The sequence below is a fragment of the Diospyros lotus genome, unplaced genomic scaffold, assembly GCF_014633365.1.
Source record: "Diospyros lotus cultivar Yz01 unplaced genomic scaffold, ASM1463336v1 superscaf1, whole genome shotgun sequence".
NCBI lineage: Eukaryota > Viridiplantae > Streptophyta > Magnoliopsida > Ericales > Ebenaceae > Diospyros > Diospyros lotus.
The window spans coordinates 1,748,029-1,766,214 of record NW_026267104.1 but is presented as its reverse complement, the minus strand read 5'-3'; the positions used below and the strand labels follow the sequence as shown (position 1 = coordinate 1,766,214).

General features: G+C 41.2%; 3 protein-coding genes across 3 annotated transcripts; all 3 read left to right on the top strand.

The window, feature by feature from the left end:
- Positions 1–8,592: 8,592 nt before the first annotated feature.
- Positions 8,593–10,536, top strand: LOC127792851 (UDP-glycosyltransferase 89B2-like). Its single transcript, XM_052323468.1, has one exon. The coding sequence runs from the start codon at positions 8,706–8,708 to the stop codon at positions 10,170–10,172; it is 1,467 nt and encodes a 488-aa protein (XP_052179428.1). The 5' UTR covers positions 8,593–8,705; the 3' UTR covers positions 10,173–10,536.
- A 1,841-nt stretch (positions 10,537–12,377) lies between these two features.
- LOC127792757 (flavonol 3-O-glucosyltransferase UGT89B1-like) lies at positions 12,378–13,999 on the top strand. The gene has a single exon (XM_052323329.1). It carries the CDS (start codon positions 12,466–12,468, stop codon positions 13,858–13,860), a length of 1,395 nt encoding a protein of 464 aa, XP_052179289.1. The 5' UTR covers positions 12,378–12,465; the 3' UTR covers positions 13,861–13,999.
- A 1,411-nt stretch (positions 14,000–15,410) lies between these two features.
- On the top strand, positions 15,411–16,972 carry LOC127793162 (flavonol 3-O-glucosyltransferase UGT89B1-like). Its single transcript, XM_052323947.1, has one exon. It carries the CDS (start codon positions 15,447–15,449, stop codon positions 16,848–16,850), a length of 1,404 nt encoding a protein of 467 aa, XP_052179907.1. The 5' UTR covers positions 15,411–15,446; the 3' UTR covers positions 16,851–16,972.
- Positions 16,973–18,186: the final 1,214 nt, after the last annotated feature.

The following is an 18,186-nucleotide window of genomic DNA, read 5'->3' as shown; positions in this document are numbered from 1 at the left end:
CTTGCAGAATTATAACCTGCAGCTTAGCCAGCTCGGCTTAAAAAAAAAAAAATTGCCACCAAATATTTACTCCAAAAAATTTAAAAAACATCAAATAATGCACAGGCATACAATTCGGTTATTCATATCTCAACTGAAACATCTCGCAAAATCGCAGAATGAAAATTCTCAGATGCAGCGAAGGGAAGAGGAAGAAAAAGGAGATCTGGAAAAGCTCAATACCTTTGATCTGAATTACGGCCAACTTTTGCAGAATTGAGCTCCCTGGATTACTTAAAATCCAAAGTGAAAAATAAAGGAAGTGATCCGAAGACTGTATCTTTCTGAAGAAGGCAGGTAGGTCCAGTGGGATCTACTGCTAACCGGCCCAAATGTTGCAAGTTTTATTTCAAAATTTCCACAATCTCTGTCCCTCTCTCTCTATCTCTCGCCCTTCCTTTCAGATATGCAAGAAAAAAACGAACAGTGCGTCTCAGGATGAGATTGTGGGTCTGAGATGACTCTCTCTCTGTCTGTCTGTCTTTCTTTCTCTGTGCTTATGCTGGTGAGATTCTTCTTATACAGCCTTCGTTTTCGTCTATTCGAATTTTCTTTTTCCCGTTTCACTTTCCCGTCACGCATAAACGCCGTTTGGATAACGCCGTAGCGGAGGCGCTTACGCCGTTAAACCGTGCCTTCTAATGGTTTTGTGCTAATTCCCTATTTTATTCGTGGATTAACTTTTTAATGTCTTTGACGATCCCGATTAATAATATTACTTAATTATCCTTAAAATCTTTTCGGAGCTTTGAGCCTGCCTCTGGGGTATTGTATTGTATATTATAATAATAGTGTAATTCTTTAAAAATATTTTATCTTTAGGTAAAGTAGTCACAATCCACAGCTACTATTTTATAAATTTTACATTCACAAAAGAAGAAAAAATCTAAATAATATTATGGGTAAATATGTTTTTACGAAGGGTTGACTTCATCCCGGTTGACCGTCTAAAGAGAAAGATCAATGAAAGTAAAATCAAGATGAAAAAAAACTGATGATTAGTGCACAGTTCCGGCACAGGAGACTGAAAGAAGAAGAGTTAATAAAGAAAGGAAGAAAAAGTCACGTGCCACTCAACCTGCCCATGTGTCTTAAATTACTAATTGCTCGTCTTATAAACTTGCTGTCAAGAAAGAGACACAACCAATGCCCATGTAAATATGTCCACTTTCAAACCCTTCACCCAACAACACATATTCAATGGCATCTGTACGTAGTTTCGATGATTTTAATACTACTTGTTTGGATGAAGGGAATGAGAGTAAAAAGAAGTAAAATTATATATCTTATTTTAATTAAATAATAATTAAGAGGATTAATGTTTCTCCTTCCTTCTTTAAACTCTTCTTCTCTTCAAACATATATAGCCTAATAATTTAGTTTTAACATCATTAATGATGAAATTGTCCTTGCTCTCTTCATCTTATACCATATAATTAATATTTATATCCTCTAATACTTGTCTCTTAAAATAAAAAAAGATTGAAGGTAATTTAAGTAATACAAAAATAATATATATATATATATATATATAAACTTAAAACTTCTGTCCCTAGCTAGTAGCTAACCCAAAGTCTTAAATCCGTCACTGTAAAGTCGTGACTCATGGCATTATTAGAAGAGAGGTTTTTCTTTCTTTTATTTTAATTTATGTGAGTGTTACATACATAATTTAGTTTTAATGTGTTAATTTTACTTTATTCCTGGCTCAAATTAACAATAAAACTATAAGATGAGTTGATGATGCATGTAGAAATGGTGTGTTGGTGGATATTGATGCATGAAGGTGTGTCGACAGCGAGTGGTTAATAAATAAACTAAGAGATACCAACGAATAATAGCTAGCTAGCTAGCTAGCGTGTTGTTTGGCTCCAACAATCACGGCAACCATTCACACTGCATTGTACATTAGTTTACAGCCAAACAGCTTGGCAAAGCTAAGCGACTTGTTTGAAACCCTAATCCTTTCTGTCACCTACTTACAAGCGATTCCATGGATGTCCTTTCGCATATAATTTATAATTAATATATGAAGGGTCCATAATTGGCTTGGCTAGCTATGTTTATATATATATATATATATATATAATCTAATGTTTGGAACATGCGCTGCATTTGGGAGAAATATATATAGGTAGCTACGCCTTTTCATCTCCATGTCATGTGACATGCACTTGGAACTTCTTGCTTTTGGGGTGGTCTGGTGCGGAGTTGCATGTGAACCCTTAATTGGAATATGGGTTGTATTCGGACTTGAGATTTAGTTTCTTTTTTTTTTTACATGTTTAAGTGACATTTCAGAATAAAGAAGTTTATAATGTTATCAAGATTATTTATACGAAGTAAAATGATTTTTTTTGTATTGCGTTAAGATTAGTCTTAAGATTTTTTTCTGAAATTTAATTTTATATATATATATATATATCTATGTTGATTTGTGATGTGCCCCGCAAAATAAGTGAATCAACGAAAATAATCAAAAAAATCAAAAAGAGACAATGCCACGTGGCCAAGCGAGAAGCCCCCACATGTATGGCCGCGACCCGCCAAGCAGGCACTGCAATAACCCCATGCGCGCCCACGCTTACCTCACCGCAATCACAATTTTAAGAATAAAAAGAATAATAAATAATGAACCAAAAAAAAAAAATCTAACAAATAGTATCAGCGTGTAAAAGTTCGGGCACATTGAGATGAAGTCTCAATTTTGTCTTGAGTTGGGTCAAATTTTATGGGTGTAAGTTCAGTCCATTTACAATTTTTATAAATTTATATATAAAAATATAATGAATATAAATACAAATAAAAAGATTTGTAATATCAAATATTGAAGAATTATTTAAAATATTACTTAATTTATAATAAAAAGTTTATTCACTGCTTAAATTATTAAAGTAGAGTCAACCCTCTATAAATTCATATATATATATATATATACACATATATGAATTATGCAAATAAACCAATTAATTGCTATGATCTTTAATTTAAAAAAAGAAATTCAAAAGCAATGGTTAAAAGTAAGGAAGGTGGGCATAAATAATATTTCACTTCATCGGCCTCTTAAATTGCCATAGTAAAGAGAGGACGAAAGATTTTTCTTTTTTAAAAAAATTTAATGTTTTTATGGTGATAAAAAGAAATAAATACAAAGGGGCCAATGGTATTGAATGGGAGGAAGGGGGGGAGGGATCTGATGGTAGTAGCAATCAAAAGGTGGGGGCCGAGAACAGCAGGGCCCACCACAAGTGCGGTCATGTTGCTTCACGATTTGTCGTGAGGTGACGACATACGAAGAGTGGGGTGGGGCCCACGTGAGTTTGACCCCGCCCCCGTCACGTGCAAAAACCCTGAAGGACACGTACCGAACTCACTTGCAACCCTTCAATTGCCCTCGCCATGGCCCCCCCCCCCCAGGTGGACCCCTTTCAATCGCTACATTTACAACCCTACAGTACACCAACAAATCTCCCACTACAACGGTTACTGCCTTTCTTAATTTATTTTTCCATTTTCATTATTCACCTAATTTTTGTCTTCTTAAATAAAAAGAAAATTAATAATGTCATTCATGATAATTATTATATTATTATATCACTCTAAATGTAGATGAATCATAATTCAAAATACAAACTATTATCTCCTCCACAAGTAGTCTTTATGAATGATCACTTCTATGTTTTAAATAACTATAAAACTTTTTATCTCTTGACAAAGATTGTCGTGGCTTTAAACATTATATAATTCTTAACTTGTTTTTGTAAAATACCCCCCCCCCCCCCCCCCCCCCCCCCCACAATCAATCCGTAACATAGACCCCGTCAGAAGAGACCAAAGTGAGAGATTGATTAATGTTTAATGTTCAATCCATCAAATTGGTGTACACACACACACACTACCCTTTTCTTAATATATTTTCCCCCATCTCCAACGTTTGTACGGCTGCTCGGGAGCCGGGACCCTTGTAATTAATATTCCGACCCGCCTGCATACATATTCATTATCCAATCATATCACCCTCCTCTAAAAAACTAAGTCAAGATTCATGACACACATCTAATTACTCCTTTGCCTGATTGTAAGTAATTTCGATGGGCTAATTCCTCCTCCAATAAAGTAATGTCACGTAAATTACAACATGACCTTTAAGTGTTGGCTCTCGATTCCATTTAATTTAGTTATTGCTGGTGTAATTGTATGTACATAAATTTTTTCAATAAGAACCTAAAAACTAACTAATATTTTTTAAGTTGAGGTATTAAAAGATGAAAAATAATACAAAGAAGAGATTCCTCGGCGCAGAGACATGAACGTGGAAGGTGAACAGCGGTGATCAGCTCTGTTTGGGGCGTGCTGTTCCGAAGATCTTCTGTCTGGCTGCGCGGATAAAAGCATTTCCAAGCAAAACAAACAAGGCAGAGTACGAAAGGTAATTTACTTAATTAAAAAATGATTAGCGTAAATAAGAGGAAAGGGGGGAGGGGGGGGAACTTCTTACTTTATGCAGCGCAGGCGGTGGAAGAAGTGGACATTCTCTGGAATCCGTTTGGGGATCAGTTAAGTAATAAAGCGATTAATACGCGTCTTAGGATAGGATAGGATATGATTAAGCGCGGGGCGGTCTTGATGATATAATTAGGGGGAATGGGGGAACACGTGGCGGTTGGGCCGCGAAAGGCGGGGAGAGTCACGTGATTAAAAAATGGGTGGCGAAGAAGGGAATGGATGCGTACGCATCATCGACCCCCGCCTCCCAAATCACGTGGCCAACTCACTCTGGCTAATGTGGCGGGCCCCGCCTTCTATTTCCATTATTATACGCGATCCGCTTCTCTTTTGGATTAAAAATTGATCATTCGTTGCAGGATCCAACGGTGTCGGGCTGCGGGGATTCTCTAGTTCCGTGACACTGGACCATACTGTATAATTTAGTCCCCCAGTTCCGGCTTTCGCTCTTTTAGTTTAATTTTTTTTATTATTATTATTTGCTTGTGTTTGAATTTTTCTCAATTAATTTTTAAGTACGAATCTTGATATATTTTAAAATAAATTTAAATACGAACATAATTTATAAATACTCAGAATCAGATATTTGATAAAATTTATACAAAATTTATCTTTTAATTTTACTTTTGTCTTCCTACTAAATATTACCTTTCAGTAATAGTTATATTTTTTAAATTATCACATTAATTTAAATTCAATATTTTAGATAAAATTTTAAATATTTTATTATTACACCGTGCGTATGGGAGCCTTTTAGTTTAGTTTTAATCAATAGCATGGTGACAGCAGGAAGTCTCAACAGGATTCGAAAGTCACGGTTTCGTTTAAATTCTGAAAAACAGCCACTTCCCTAAAGAATCGACAAGAATTCTGTGAAAATGGAAGTTTAGTACTGGACCATACTGTAATTTAGTCCCCAGTTCGGAATGGCAGTTTAGGCCTGTTTAATTATAGAAATACCTGTTTTTTTTTTGGGGGGGGGGGGTAAATAAGAAAAAAAATATTCTTTACCATCCATCATTGAGACATCTAATATGGTAGACTATCATTTATAACTCAAAACTAAATAAAAATTTAACCTCATACTAAAAACAATTAAAAAATAAGTTTAAGTGAGGCTTTATTTTTTCTTTTTTGGATAATTAAAATTTTATTAAAGGACAGCGATAGTAGGGGGGAGATAGGGGTAAGAAACGGGAAAGGGAAAGGCGGGGGCGGCATGTGAGAGGAGGTGGTGGGTTGGCTAATCCTTTAGGCAGCATAATTATATTGACGTGACGGGACCCAATTCTGGGGTGTGGGGGCCATTTTCATCGCACGTGAGCTGGGGGCTGATGCCACCCGCTCACGTGCGCCCATCCCCTGCCGTTCATCTGCCACTCTGCCTGCCCCCTCGCGTGCGGTGGGGCCCTCGGCCCGCCCCCCACCCCCTCTTTTTTCTGTTGCTCCTGCCGTCCTCTTTCTTTCTTTCTCTCTTTCTTTCTTTCACTTCTTCAGTTCCGTCCCAACCGAAACGGGGCCCCGTTAACGTCCGTTAGCTCGCTCATGATTTTGTTCTGGGGAGAACGAAATGGCCAAATTACCCTTCCCATTGGATTTTTGTTTGCGACAATATAGAATTAGTGAATCTGGGTGGCAGACATTGCACGATGCCATACCACTCGTTATAAATTATTTATTTTTATTCTAAATTAGATAAAATTAAGAAAATTTGCTCAGTAAATTGCTTTTTTTTTTTAATATTTTTTTATTAGATTATCAGAAAATACTAATGTAAGCATCCCCTTTGACATATTTCACAATAATCACGGCAATTACAATCTTAAGATTTCCCAAATCCTATAATGGAAATTGTCTCAAGTATGATTAACAAAAAAATCAATGAACAATAGTCAACACAACTACGAACAAATAAAAAAATACACACATAAAATTTGATAATAAAATCAAATAAATCCTATACATATTAAGTATGATTTAATATTCCCTTACAATCCTTTAAATTCTTCATTTGATTTTTAAAAATTTTGATAATTAAAATAATTATAATTCAAATGTGATATTCTAAAACACTCATGAATCAATCATGAGTAATCGTCATCATCGTTATTCTTATAAGTGATTATTTGATTAAAATAAATAAATAAATAAATTAATATAAATAATGTTTAATTCCAATTTTACGACTAGTGTTGCATATCGCTTAATAATTATATCAAAGATCATTAAGAAATCTCACAATTTTGTAGACTACTATTAATAAAAGTATTTAAATACTAAAAATAAAATACATTAAATATATTTTACAAATATCTCGAAATACATTCATTAATAATTCCTATAAAAAAAGACAAAACGATCTCAAATTATTCTTCTACAAAGATTAAAACCTTTCAAAAAAACAAATGAAAGAGAGGTGACTTTTATTCATAGTTTAGCTTCGTTTTCAATTTTGCATGTATCATAAAAACATAAATGATGCAACTCAATGCGTATGATATGATCGCAGGGGCAGTTTTGGAAGATCGGAAAAGGTGGGAAACCAACCAAGCGTAGCAGCCTAGCAAGGGGATGCAACGCATCATATATATATATATATATATATATTTGAATTGGGCGGGCCCACTAGCCCCATTAGCATTAGCATTATGATCATCGTCGACGTCGTCGAATCAAATCAAAATATCAAGCATCATCGTCATCGTCTGTAATTGTTTGCTACATGCCGTAGCACGTGCTCGGCCGACTTAGGCGGTGCGTCGCTCTCCTTCTCGTGACGCGGTCACGTGGGGATGATGTCCCACGCCCCGCCCCTCCCCTCCCCAACCCACGTATCCAACGCCACTGCTAATTTCTTTTCCCAAAAATCAAATCCTCAAAATGTATTTAATATATTTTATTTTTAATATTTAAATAATTTCATTAATTAATAAAAAATATATTAGCTATACACAAAAGCCAATACCATTTTCTAAACATTTTTAGGTTTTTTTAGCTTTCTAATGAAAAAAATAAAATAATAATTTTTAACCATTTTGAGGATGCAATTTTGATTCGTTACCATGTTAAGAAACTAAATTGACCTAAACTCGGATTTTGAGTCTTTTCAATTTATGAGAATATATTTATAGGGGGGGGAGGAGGAGGCATGTGCAAGCCTCTGTGAAGTGACCTGTGCTTTATGGGTCATTGAATTGGGAAAGAAGGAGGGGTATGACGTGGCAGAGTCACGTGCTGCCCTCCCGTGCCCTTTTCCTTTTTCTCTTTTGGGTGGTCTTGCTACCCCTACGTGGCCCCACACACGCCACGACGCGTGTCATTTCTTCTACGCCCCCAACTAACCCTTTGAATTTCGCTCCTCTTTACACTGCGCTGCCTTTGCCTTATGCTTTCGAAGCCTCGGAAGTGGGCTGCATGGGCCCTTTTCTGTCGGAACTGGCCCATATCATAACAAGAGCCCATCGCCACCAGCCTCTAGGGGTCCTGGGCTAAAATCGGACCATGGGCTGCTGTCTTATGTAAATTTAAAAAATTATTAGAAAAGTTCATTTCATTTATGCATTTACAATCTGAATGTTTGCCATTAAATATATATATATATATATATACTATTATTTCAGAAATGGCATACCAATAATATTATTATATTATTAGATTAATTGTTAACAGTAGATCTAATCATGCCATCAGTATAAGATATAAGCAATAACTCAATAAAGTCTTTTAGTTGAATATATATATATATATATATAATTCAATCAAGAAATAAGATGGATACAAGAATTTTTTTTTTAAAAGACTTTATTTAATATAAAATTAAAATTAAGTATTTTATAGTTTCACGACAGAAATAAATTATCGCAAGACAATAGTTTGTTCTTTCCCCGACAAATAGTAATTTTTAAAGTAAAAATTAAATTATTTTATATAATGGTGACCCAAATATAGATGCGATACCCTGAAAATTGAATCGTCTGGAGTGAACGAAAGGCTGAAACGGCTAATATAGTAACGTAAAAATAACGCTTAATAGCATCTTTTGTTGCCTCATTCGGTCACTTGCTTCTTCAGCCATCCCCTTCTCTCTATATCTGTCTCATTCTCTGAAATTAAGCGCCCTGAAATGTTCGTATACTTGTAGGCTAATATCATATTCATAGATGACGGTCGCCGGAGCCGGAGGAGGCGCACACATCCTGGTGTTCCCTTATCCTGCGCAGGGGCACCTGATACCGCTTCTGGACCTAACCAGCCAACTGGTCCGCCATGGCCTAGCCATCACCCTTCTCGTCACCCCAAAAAACCTCGCTTTTCTCAATCCACTTCGCTCCCGACACCCCGCCATAAAAACCCTAGTTTTGCCGTTCCCGGGGTACGCCTCTCTCCCCGCCGGCGTCGAGAACGTCCAGCACCTGCCGGCGGGAAGCTTCCGCATGATGTTTCACGCATTGGGTGGACTCTACGACCCTCTTCTCAGGTGGTTCCATGCCCAGCCCTCGCCGCCGGTGGCCATCATCTCCGATATTTTCTTGGGCTGGACGCAGCACCTCGCTTCCAAACTGGGCATCCGCCGCGTCGTCTTCTCTCCATCCGGCGGCATGGCCGTGGCGGTTATGAATTCCTTATGGCGCGACCTACCCAAAGGAGAAGATCCGAACGACGATAACGCTCTCGTCTATTTCCCTGAGATTCCAAACTCGCCGGTTTATCCATGGCTGCAGGTGTCCCCACTCTACCGGAGCTACGTAGAAGGCGATCCGGTTTCTGAGTTCTTGAAAGATGGGTTCCGGGCCAACGTAGCGAGTTGGGGACTCGTGGTGAACTCGTTTAGTGGGTTGGAACGGGCCTATCTGGCCCACCTGAAGAAAGAATTGGGCCATGATCGAGTATGGGCTGTTGGGCCGCTGCTGCCTTCCAATGACGACCAATCCGGTCCAACTGAGAGAGGCGGGTCCAGCTCGGTTTGGCCCATAGATATTCTTTCCTGGCTCGACAGGTCTCAAGATGACAGCGTTGTCTATGTTTGCTTTGGCAGTCAAGCCGTGTTGACCAACGGGCAAATGGAAGCGTTGGCTTTAGGGTTGGAGAAAAGTGGGGCCAGGTTTTTATGGTGCGTCAAGGAGCCCACAGCTGGACACGTGTCCGGGATGTACGGCGCAATCCCATCCTCGTTCGAAGATCGTGCGGCCGGGAGAGGTATGGTCGTACGAGGCTGGGCCCCGCAGGTGCTGATACTGCGTCACCGATCCATCGGCGCGTTCTTGACTCACTGCGGGTGGAACTCGGTCCTGGAGGCGATATACGCCGGCGTGCCGATGCTGGCTTGGCCCATGACAGCGGACCAGTTCGTCAACGCGACGTTGCTGGTGGACGAGCTGAAGGTGGCCAGAACGGTCTGTGAAGGAGCTGGTGCGGTTCCCAACTCCGACGAGTTGGCTCGGTGTTTGGCAGAGGCAGTGGGGGAAAAAAGAGAAGAAAGGGTCCGTTCGGCAAAGTTGCGTGAAGCAGCACTGGAAGCCATGAAAGACGGAGGAAGCTCTTCAAAAGATTTGGTTGATTTAGTAACGCTTCTTTCCGATGGTGCTGTGAATTGGTCATCCAGAAGCGTGGCCACGCCAACTGGGTAAAGTAAATCTCTACCTATATTCCTATATTATATAAACAAGCCAGAATTATATATAATACTCTCTCTCTCTCTCTCTCCCCCAATATCCATTTTAGACCTTGTTGTTCGTCGATGAAACCCATGTTACAAAAGGAGGATATGGCCCTTCACTTTCATTCTAGCATGTCTTCTCTTCTCTGCAAAACTGGCCACCATGTGGGCTTGGCTTGCTGGCTGCAACTTCTTATCCTCCCTACCAATAATAATTTTGTAAAAGACTAGTGGTTTAGTAGACGTCACGGTAGAACGTTGAATAAGAAGATGTTAATTATTGGGCTTAAGTTGTAATTACATGACATGATGACAAATAGTATATAGAAATCCGATTCTCGTCCACTTGCTCAATTCTCGAATGATATAATTATGACAACTTTTCAAGAATAAATGATGAGGTGGCAAACCAGTTACTCCGCAACTCGCTACTTTTTTTCTTTCATATGACGTATAGTTTATTTTATATTTTATTAATTTATAAAATTATTTTAAAAGAAATTTAATGCACAACAATGAGTATTATTTTTTTTTTTTAAAATTACCATTTAAATGACTCTGTTACGTATAAATTCTGATGTCATTTTTTTTAAAAAAATCAATAAATATTTATTTTAATGAACTTGTCAACCTTCAAATTTAGCGGACCGTTATTCGTGGCTCGCAATAAATAATTAAACTCAAATGCAAAGAGAAGGAATAAAATAGAAATAAAGACAGAGAAATTTTACGTGATTCATCTAGAACGATGACTACTTTACAATTAGTTTCTAGACAATTCGATAGAATAACAATATAACATTTTTCTTGTTTTTTTTACAATGGTGTTTTTGATCCTGTCGACGTTCAGAATTGGTTGATCTCGATTCGTTGGCCCGCACTGGTGTAATAAATTCGAGAGGGAAATAATGGGTTATCTAGTTCGATTCGTTAGTCCGTCGGCTAGTCCCTACAATATACTCCAATACTCAAGTCAGTGAACGAGTAAGTAGAATTGCAGAGTATCAGTAAGTTGGCTTAAAAAACATACCATGACTCTAGGAAGAGTTGGTTGATATAAGGGAGGTGAAGAGGTATTTTTGCACGTGCTGTATGTCTACAGATGATGGGACGAAATTTTTGGCGCTGGCGGAAGCGCCCACGCAGCAGCAAGGTGTCGACAGGACCCTCATTAATGTGGATGAGATCCATCATTAATGAGGATGAGATCTATGGTAAATGCGCGAAAATCCAGATGCAGTTGTAATGATGTTTGTCGCAAGAGGCCAGGATGAGACTGGCGCGGGGTGACCAAATGGGCCAAAAAGGGTATGGCTAGGTTGGGCCGAAATAGCCCAATTGGGACGGCCCATTGCCTGTAAATATTCTCTAGCATATGACCCTCTTGTTATGTGAGCTAACTGGCTAGGGTGGCGAGATGCAAGAGTTCACTAGGAGCTTGCTTGAAGTGCAGTTGGGGGCTCTCTTGAATAGGCCGACGAGCTAGAGGCATTCCTGGGAGCTCGCTTGGCCTTGTAGTCCGAGCTCAAGTTTTAGCAATGCGTGAGTTCGCTTAAGCGAACTCAGTTCAAGGTCTACTGGACCTTATGCAATTGGATCGACCTGCTGCTTTGAGCCCAACCCGCATAGAGTAGAATGGAAAATACCTGCAACAGACCCCTATTTATAGTGAGGGTCTTTACAATTATATAAAATATAAAAATATAAAGATGATATAATATGAGACAAGTTATCCTTTACATCTATTATGGTTAGGGGTGCATAAAATAGGGAATGAGTTTCTCATTACGATGGATTTGGTTTGGCTCAGGTAAAGTAAGTGGGTTTCTACCTTCGATTATTCAACAGCAATATTATTATGCGAACTGAATAGTTTGACCAGCGAGCTAGAGGATTGTTGAGAACTCGTTGGATATATCATTGTGAGATCATTGGAAACATTGATGAGAGTTCGTTAGGATTCGCGACTTAAGCTCAAATTTCAACGATGCATGAATTTGCTCCGACGAAGTTGGCTATTAAATATACTGAACTTTAGATTATTAAGCCAGCTTGCTGGATCGAGACAAGCCTCGTATTCCTTTCCAAAAAATACTTGTAACAGAACTTTATATTAAAATTTATTATTGACTGTAGCAGCTTTCAATAGCTGCTGTCTTTATACAGATGGCGGCGCAAGATATGAGGCATTCATCTGCCAATTAAATAGTTTGTTGTCTCAGCGCACTCTTACATTCAGCAATTTTCTTCGTGGTCTGGAAGCCATGTTCGGCACCAGAACCGGCTGCGCCCATGTTTTGCTGTGCCCTTTTCCGACGTCCGGCCATATCATACCCATGCTGGACATGGCCAGCCTATTACTCTCCCGCGGCTTAAAGCTCACCGTGCTGGTCACCCCCACTCTCCTCCACCTGCTCGACCCAGTCATCTCCCGCCACGCGTCCTCCGGCTCCGTCCAACCCTTGGTCCTCCCTCTCCCGTCCGTTCACCGGACTTCTAATCTCCCTTGGCCTCTGGAAGACATGTACGCCCTCTGCGACCTCGCCGGCCCCATCACCGACTGGTTCCGCTCCCACCCTTCGCCGCCCGTCGCCATAATCTCGGATTTCTTCCTTGGCTGGACCCACCGCCTCGCCACCGATCTGGGCGTGCCACGTCTGGTGTTGGAATCAAGCGGCGCTTTCGGAGAGTTGATTTTCACTTCCATGCTGCGCGACCTTCCAAAGGCCGATGATCCCCACGACGACGAATCATTCGTCCATTTTCCGAAACTCCCTAATTCCCCGAAATGCCCCTGGTGGCAACTGCCCCATCTGTATCGTTTACTTAACGTGGAAGACCCAGATTGGGAGTTCTTCCGGAACTCGTGGCTGTGTAATTCCCAATCTTGGGGCGCGATTGTCAATTCCTTCGACGAGCTGGAAGGGCCTTCTCTCAATCAAATGAAGAAAGAGATGGGCCACGATCGGGTTTGGGCCGTGGGGCCATTGTTGCCATCGGATGGTGATCGGACGGCTCCCAGTAAACGTGGCGGGACCAGCTCGGTGCCAGTCCATGAGCTGATAAGCTGGCTGGACTGCAAGCCGGATGGTTCGGTGGTCTACGTGTGTTTCGGGAGCACATGGACGCTCACTGATGAGCAAGTTGGCTCTCTGGCCGGCGCGCTGGACAGCAGCGGCGTGGATTTCGTTTGGGTGGTCAAGAAAGACGACGTGGTTTCCATTCCAGATGGGTTTGACGAACGGACAAAGGGCAGAGGGTTCATGATCAATGGTTGGGCTCCGCAGGTGCAGATACTGAGCCACCGGGCTGTTGGCGCGTTCGTGACTCACTGCGGGTGGAACTCGTTCCTGGAGGGAATCGCTGCTAGCGTGTTGATGCTGAGTTGGCCACTGGGTGCCGACCAGTTCACTAACACGATGATGCTGGTGGACCAGCTGGGCGCGGGCGTTAAGTTCTGCAATCTGGGGAACCGGGCCGTTCCGGACTCGGCTGAGCTAGCTCGGTTACTGGCCGAGTCGGTAAACGAGAAGGGGTGGGCGGAAGAGAGAGCCCGAGTGAGGAAACTCAGGAAATCGGCGGTGGAGGCAGTCAAAGGAGGCAGCTCAGCCAAAAACCTGAACGCGTTAGTGAAGAAGCTTAACGAGCTAGTAGCTTGAGAAGCCATGCATCTCTCTGCCCCAACAACCTCTTGCTAGCCGTGTTTGTCCGGATAAAAATTCTTCTATCGACTTAGTTTACCGAGTAAAGTCATGAAGTTAATGATTAAAATGAAGGCAAGTAACGTTATTTTTAAAATATTCTACACTTTCTTGTCCTCTTGCTTTTAAGTCATGAAGTTAATGATTAAAATGAAGGCAAGTAACGTTATTTTTAAAATATTCTACACTTTCTTGTCCTCTTGCTTTAAAAGTGTCAATAATTTTTTAATAAATCCGGCTGGAAAATATGCATGATTTTTCGAGATTGAAAAGTGTCCGAGATCGTCGGACGACGATAGCCTTGAATGAAAAGACCGAAGTAGCCTTGAATGAAAGAAACCTTCTAGGTAAGGAATTGGTACCAAGCAAGCAAGCTAATAATTTGAGCATCTAATTGTACGTCTTCAACGCTACTTTTAATAGCGCTGAAAAGGTTCAACTTTTCTTTCTCTTTGTTACAATAATAATAATAATAATCATTTTGATGATGTTTAAAAATTTTACTTGCTGAGCTGTGCCACTACTTGCGTAAATAATAATAATAATAATAATAAATACACAGCAGCAATAGGGGTTGCGTACGCTAGAAATATTGTTATTTATTACTAGGATTATTTATTATTAATGTTTTGTAAAATTGAACAATACGTTGAGTTACACGTGGCCTTTTACTGAACATCTCTCGCTCTCTCTCTCTCACTCTCACTGTGGTTCTACTGGGGCTTTCGGTTTCCGGGGATAGAATATAATAATGCCCATCACATGATGTTTCCTTGTCATTTTAAAATTTAGGAAACGGCTTGGCAGACGTTTACCTCCCTCCCACTTGCAATACCACGTGAAACAATACGTTGAGTTACACGTGGCCTTTTTGTCGTCTTCTACTACTAGCCTAATAATTTTCAATCCGGACTTGGAATTTAGATCCAATATATTTAGGTCTTCTAATTAAATTTAAATTTTAATTTTATTTACAAAAGAAATATTATTTTATATTTATCTTTAAAATTAAAATTAAAATACTCCACCATCAATTAAAAATGTGACAGCACCACGTGCTATTCGATTGACTCTGCCTGTACAGAGATTTTGGGGCAACGTCGGTAATTCCGCCTTGTCCTCCGGTTCAGACAAGGTGACTTAATTTGGACACATCCCACGAGGGTTCACGTTCGAGCGCAAATAAATAATTATGTAAACCAGGACAAAATTCTTTTTCAATATGCCTTAGTGGCCCCATAAGTTCTCTTCAATTCCAGTTTTACCCTGACGCAATGGGCAAACGGTAAACCTACCTCCCCCAGAATTAACGACAAACAAAGCGGCGTAACCGGCGAGGACAGGCCCATCCATCCCCCATTTATTGCGTACAGTGTACATACAGACACAAAAATAAGTATTTTTAATATGCTCTAAATTTTTGGATTTATTACATATTAAAATAAATAAGAAAAATCCTTCCAAAAATAATTAAATCTTCCCCTCTTTATAAATAAATATACTTCGCGGAAATCACCAGCAGGTCATTTTGCTCAACAGAAACGATGGCGGCCAACGGCGACGACGCTCCAGTTCACGTCCTGCTTTTCCCGTTTCCGATGGGGAGCCACGCGGTGCCCATGCTGGACCTCGCCCAGCTGTTACTCACCCGCGGCCTGAAGGTCACCGTTCTGGTCACCCCTCCCAACGTTCCTCTCGTCGATTCCCTCCGCCAATCTCACCCTCCTTCCTCCATCGAAACTCTGGTTCTCCCCCCTCCAGAAGCTACTCCCATTCCCAACCTGTTTCGCCCGGTCGCCTTCATGAATTCGCTCAGAAAACTCCACGATCCGATTCGCCAGTGGTTCCAGTCCCACCCCTCGCCTCCCGTCGCGATCGTATCTGATTTCTTTCTCGGCTGGACCCAATACCTCGCTGCCGAACTCGGCGTGCCGCGCGTCGTGTTCTGGACCGGCGGTGCGATCGACGCTGCATTGATGAACTCCATGTTCCGCGATCTACCAAAGGTCGATAACCCCAACGACGAGAACTCGATTCTATCGCTTCCGAACTTGCCGAATTCCCCCACATACGCCTGGTGGCAAGTTAGCCCAATTTACCAGCAGTACAAGGAGGGAGATCCAAATTGGGAAATCAAAAGAAACAGCATGTTGGGGAACATTCAGTGCTGGGGTGCTCTGATCAACACATTTGAAGAGCTTGAGAAAGTTTACATAGATCATTTGAAGGGGGAGATGGGCCATGATCGGGTCTGGCCGGTGGGGCCGTTATTGCCCCCGGAGGATGACAAGGCCGGCTCTGCCAAGCGTGGCGGCGCCAGCTCGGTACCGGTAGAAGTTCTGATGAGCTGGCTGGACGAAAAGCGAGAGGATTCGGTGGTTTATGTCTGTTTCGGAAGCAGGTTCGTGCTCAGTGATCAGCAAGTGGCATCGCTTGCGGCGGCGCTGGAGAGCAGCGGCGTGGATTTCATTTGGGTCGTGAAGGAGGACGAGGTCCGATCGATGCCGGGAGGCTTTGAAGATCTTGTGGCCGGGAGAGGATTTGTGATAAAGGGGTGGGCCCCACAGGTGCCAATTCTTCGACACCGAGCCGTCGGCGCGTTCGTGACTCACTGCGGGTGGAACTCGACGATGGAGGCGATCACGGCCGGCGTGCTGTTGCTGACGTGGCCGCTTGGGGCGGACCAGTTCACGAATGCTAAGCTGCTGGTGGACGAGCTTGGCGCGGCCGTTCGGTTCTCTGAAGTGGGGACTCGAGCCGTTCCCGACTCGGGGGAGATGGCTAGGCTGCTGAAGGAGTCTGTGGGTGCGGAAAGGGCGGAGGAGAGAGGCAGAGTGAAGGAGCTGAGTAAGGCTGCGTCGGAGGCGCCGAAAGGAGGCAGCTCTAGCCGGAGCTTGGATGGCTTCATCCAGCGGCTCCGGGAGCTGAAGAATGTGAAGTCAACTTAAGAGGGGAGTGGGTGTTTCATTTCCAGTTTGGTTAGGATTTTGGTCCACCACCATTGTTTTGTTTCTTTGCAGTGTCCCAGTCTTTGCTATTGCTAGTAGTAGAGTCGTCTTCATTAGGTTTCCGCCCTTTCTTTCCCCGTTATTGCTGTCTGTTGTTAGATTTTGCATTCATAATAATTAATTAATGAAATCCAATCAGCACAAGGAAGAATTGAAATTTCAGACGAAAAAACTGTTTGTTCGGCACTACTACTATATGCTGCTGCCTGCCTGCCTGCCTGCTACGTTAGTGCGTAAAATCCACACAAAGAAAGGAGGCAAAGGCCTCTAGGCCCTATGGCAAATAAATAAATGGGTAACAAGTATAGCTCATCCGCCGTTCAAGTGTCATGGTAACAAGTAGTAGTTCATTCGAATAATCATTTAACTAAAGTTTTTAAGGGAAAGCTGATGAAGGTTGTGCCGAATGACATACAAACATATATATATATGCACATATATATATAAATATATATATAGAGAGAATGGGGAAGGAATGCCGCTTAGCTTCATCAATCACTCCCCCCTGAACCCCAAGGTTCGAAGAGCTTGAAGATCCTCAAACTCCATGACTCCCGAACCCCAGAGTTCGGGATGCACTAAAGGCCCCAAACACTGGGGTTCGAGAGCCAAGCTCCTCGAACCCCAGGGTTTTGGGGGAGTGACTGATGACCGTCGAGCTTTCTTCCTCTCTATATATATCTATATGTTTGTGTGTGCGCGCGCGCGTGTTAATGTATATATGTATATACATGTACAACTATTAATATATATATATGGGTGTATTTTTTGTTGTATTGGTATTTTTTGTGGTATTATATATATTAAATTTAATATTTTTTTGTTATATTATTTTTTGTTTTGGAAGAGATGTGTGGTGGTTTTGAAAGAGATTGATGGCGAGTAATTGATTAAGAAAGAAAGTGGATGTAAAAATAAAAATAAATTTTTAAAAAAGAATATTCTAAATATATTAAAATATGTCCGAGAAGAGTAAAAGTGTGGGTGCGAATAGAATTTTCCATGCAAATATCCTCCTATCTATTGGTATCATACGTGGCGGCTGTGCAATCAATCCCGAATCGCAGCCACACATTCTGGGGAAGATAATGTGCAGATTTGAATTTGTAGCTCCACTTGACGATGAGAGATCTGGACAGTAAATTAAATGCTGTGTGGGTGTGTGGATCAGACGTACTTGGGGGCGTTTTCTCTTATTAGATTGGAAGTCAACTTGAGAGAATCAAAAGGATGGATCCAATTCAAACTATACTACTATCATCAAATACAAAATGAA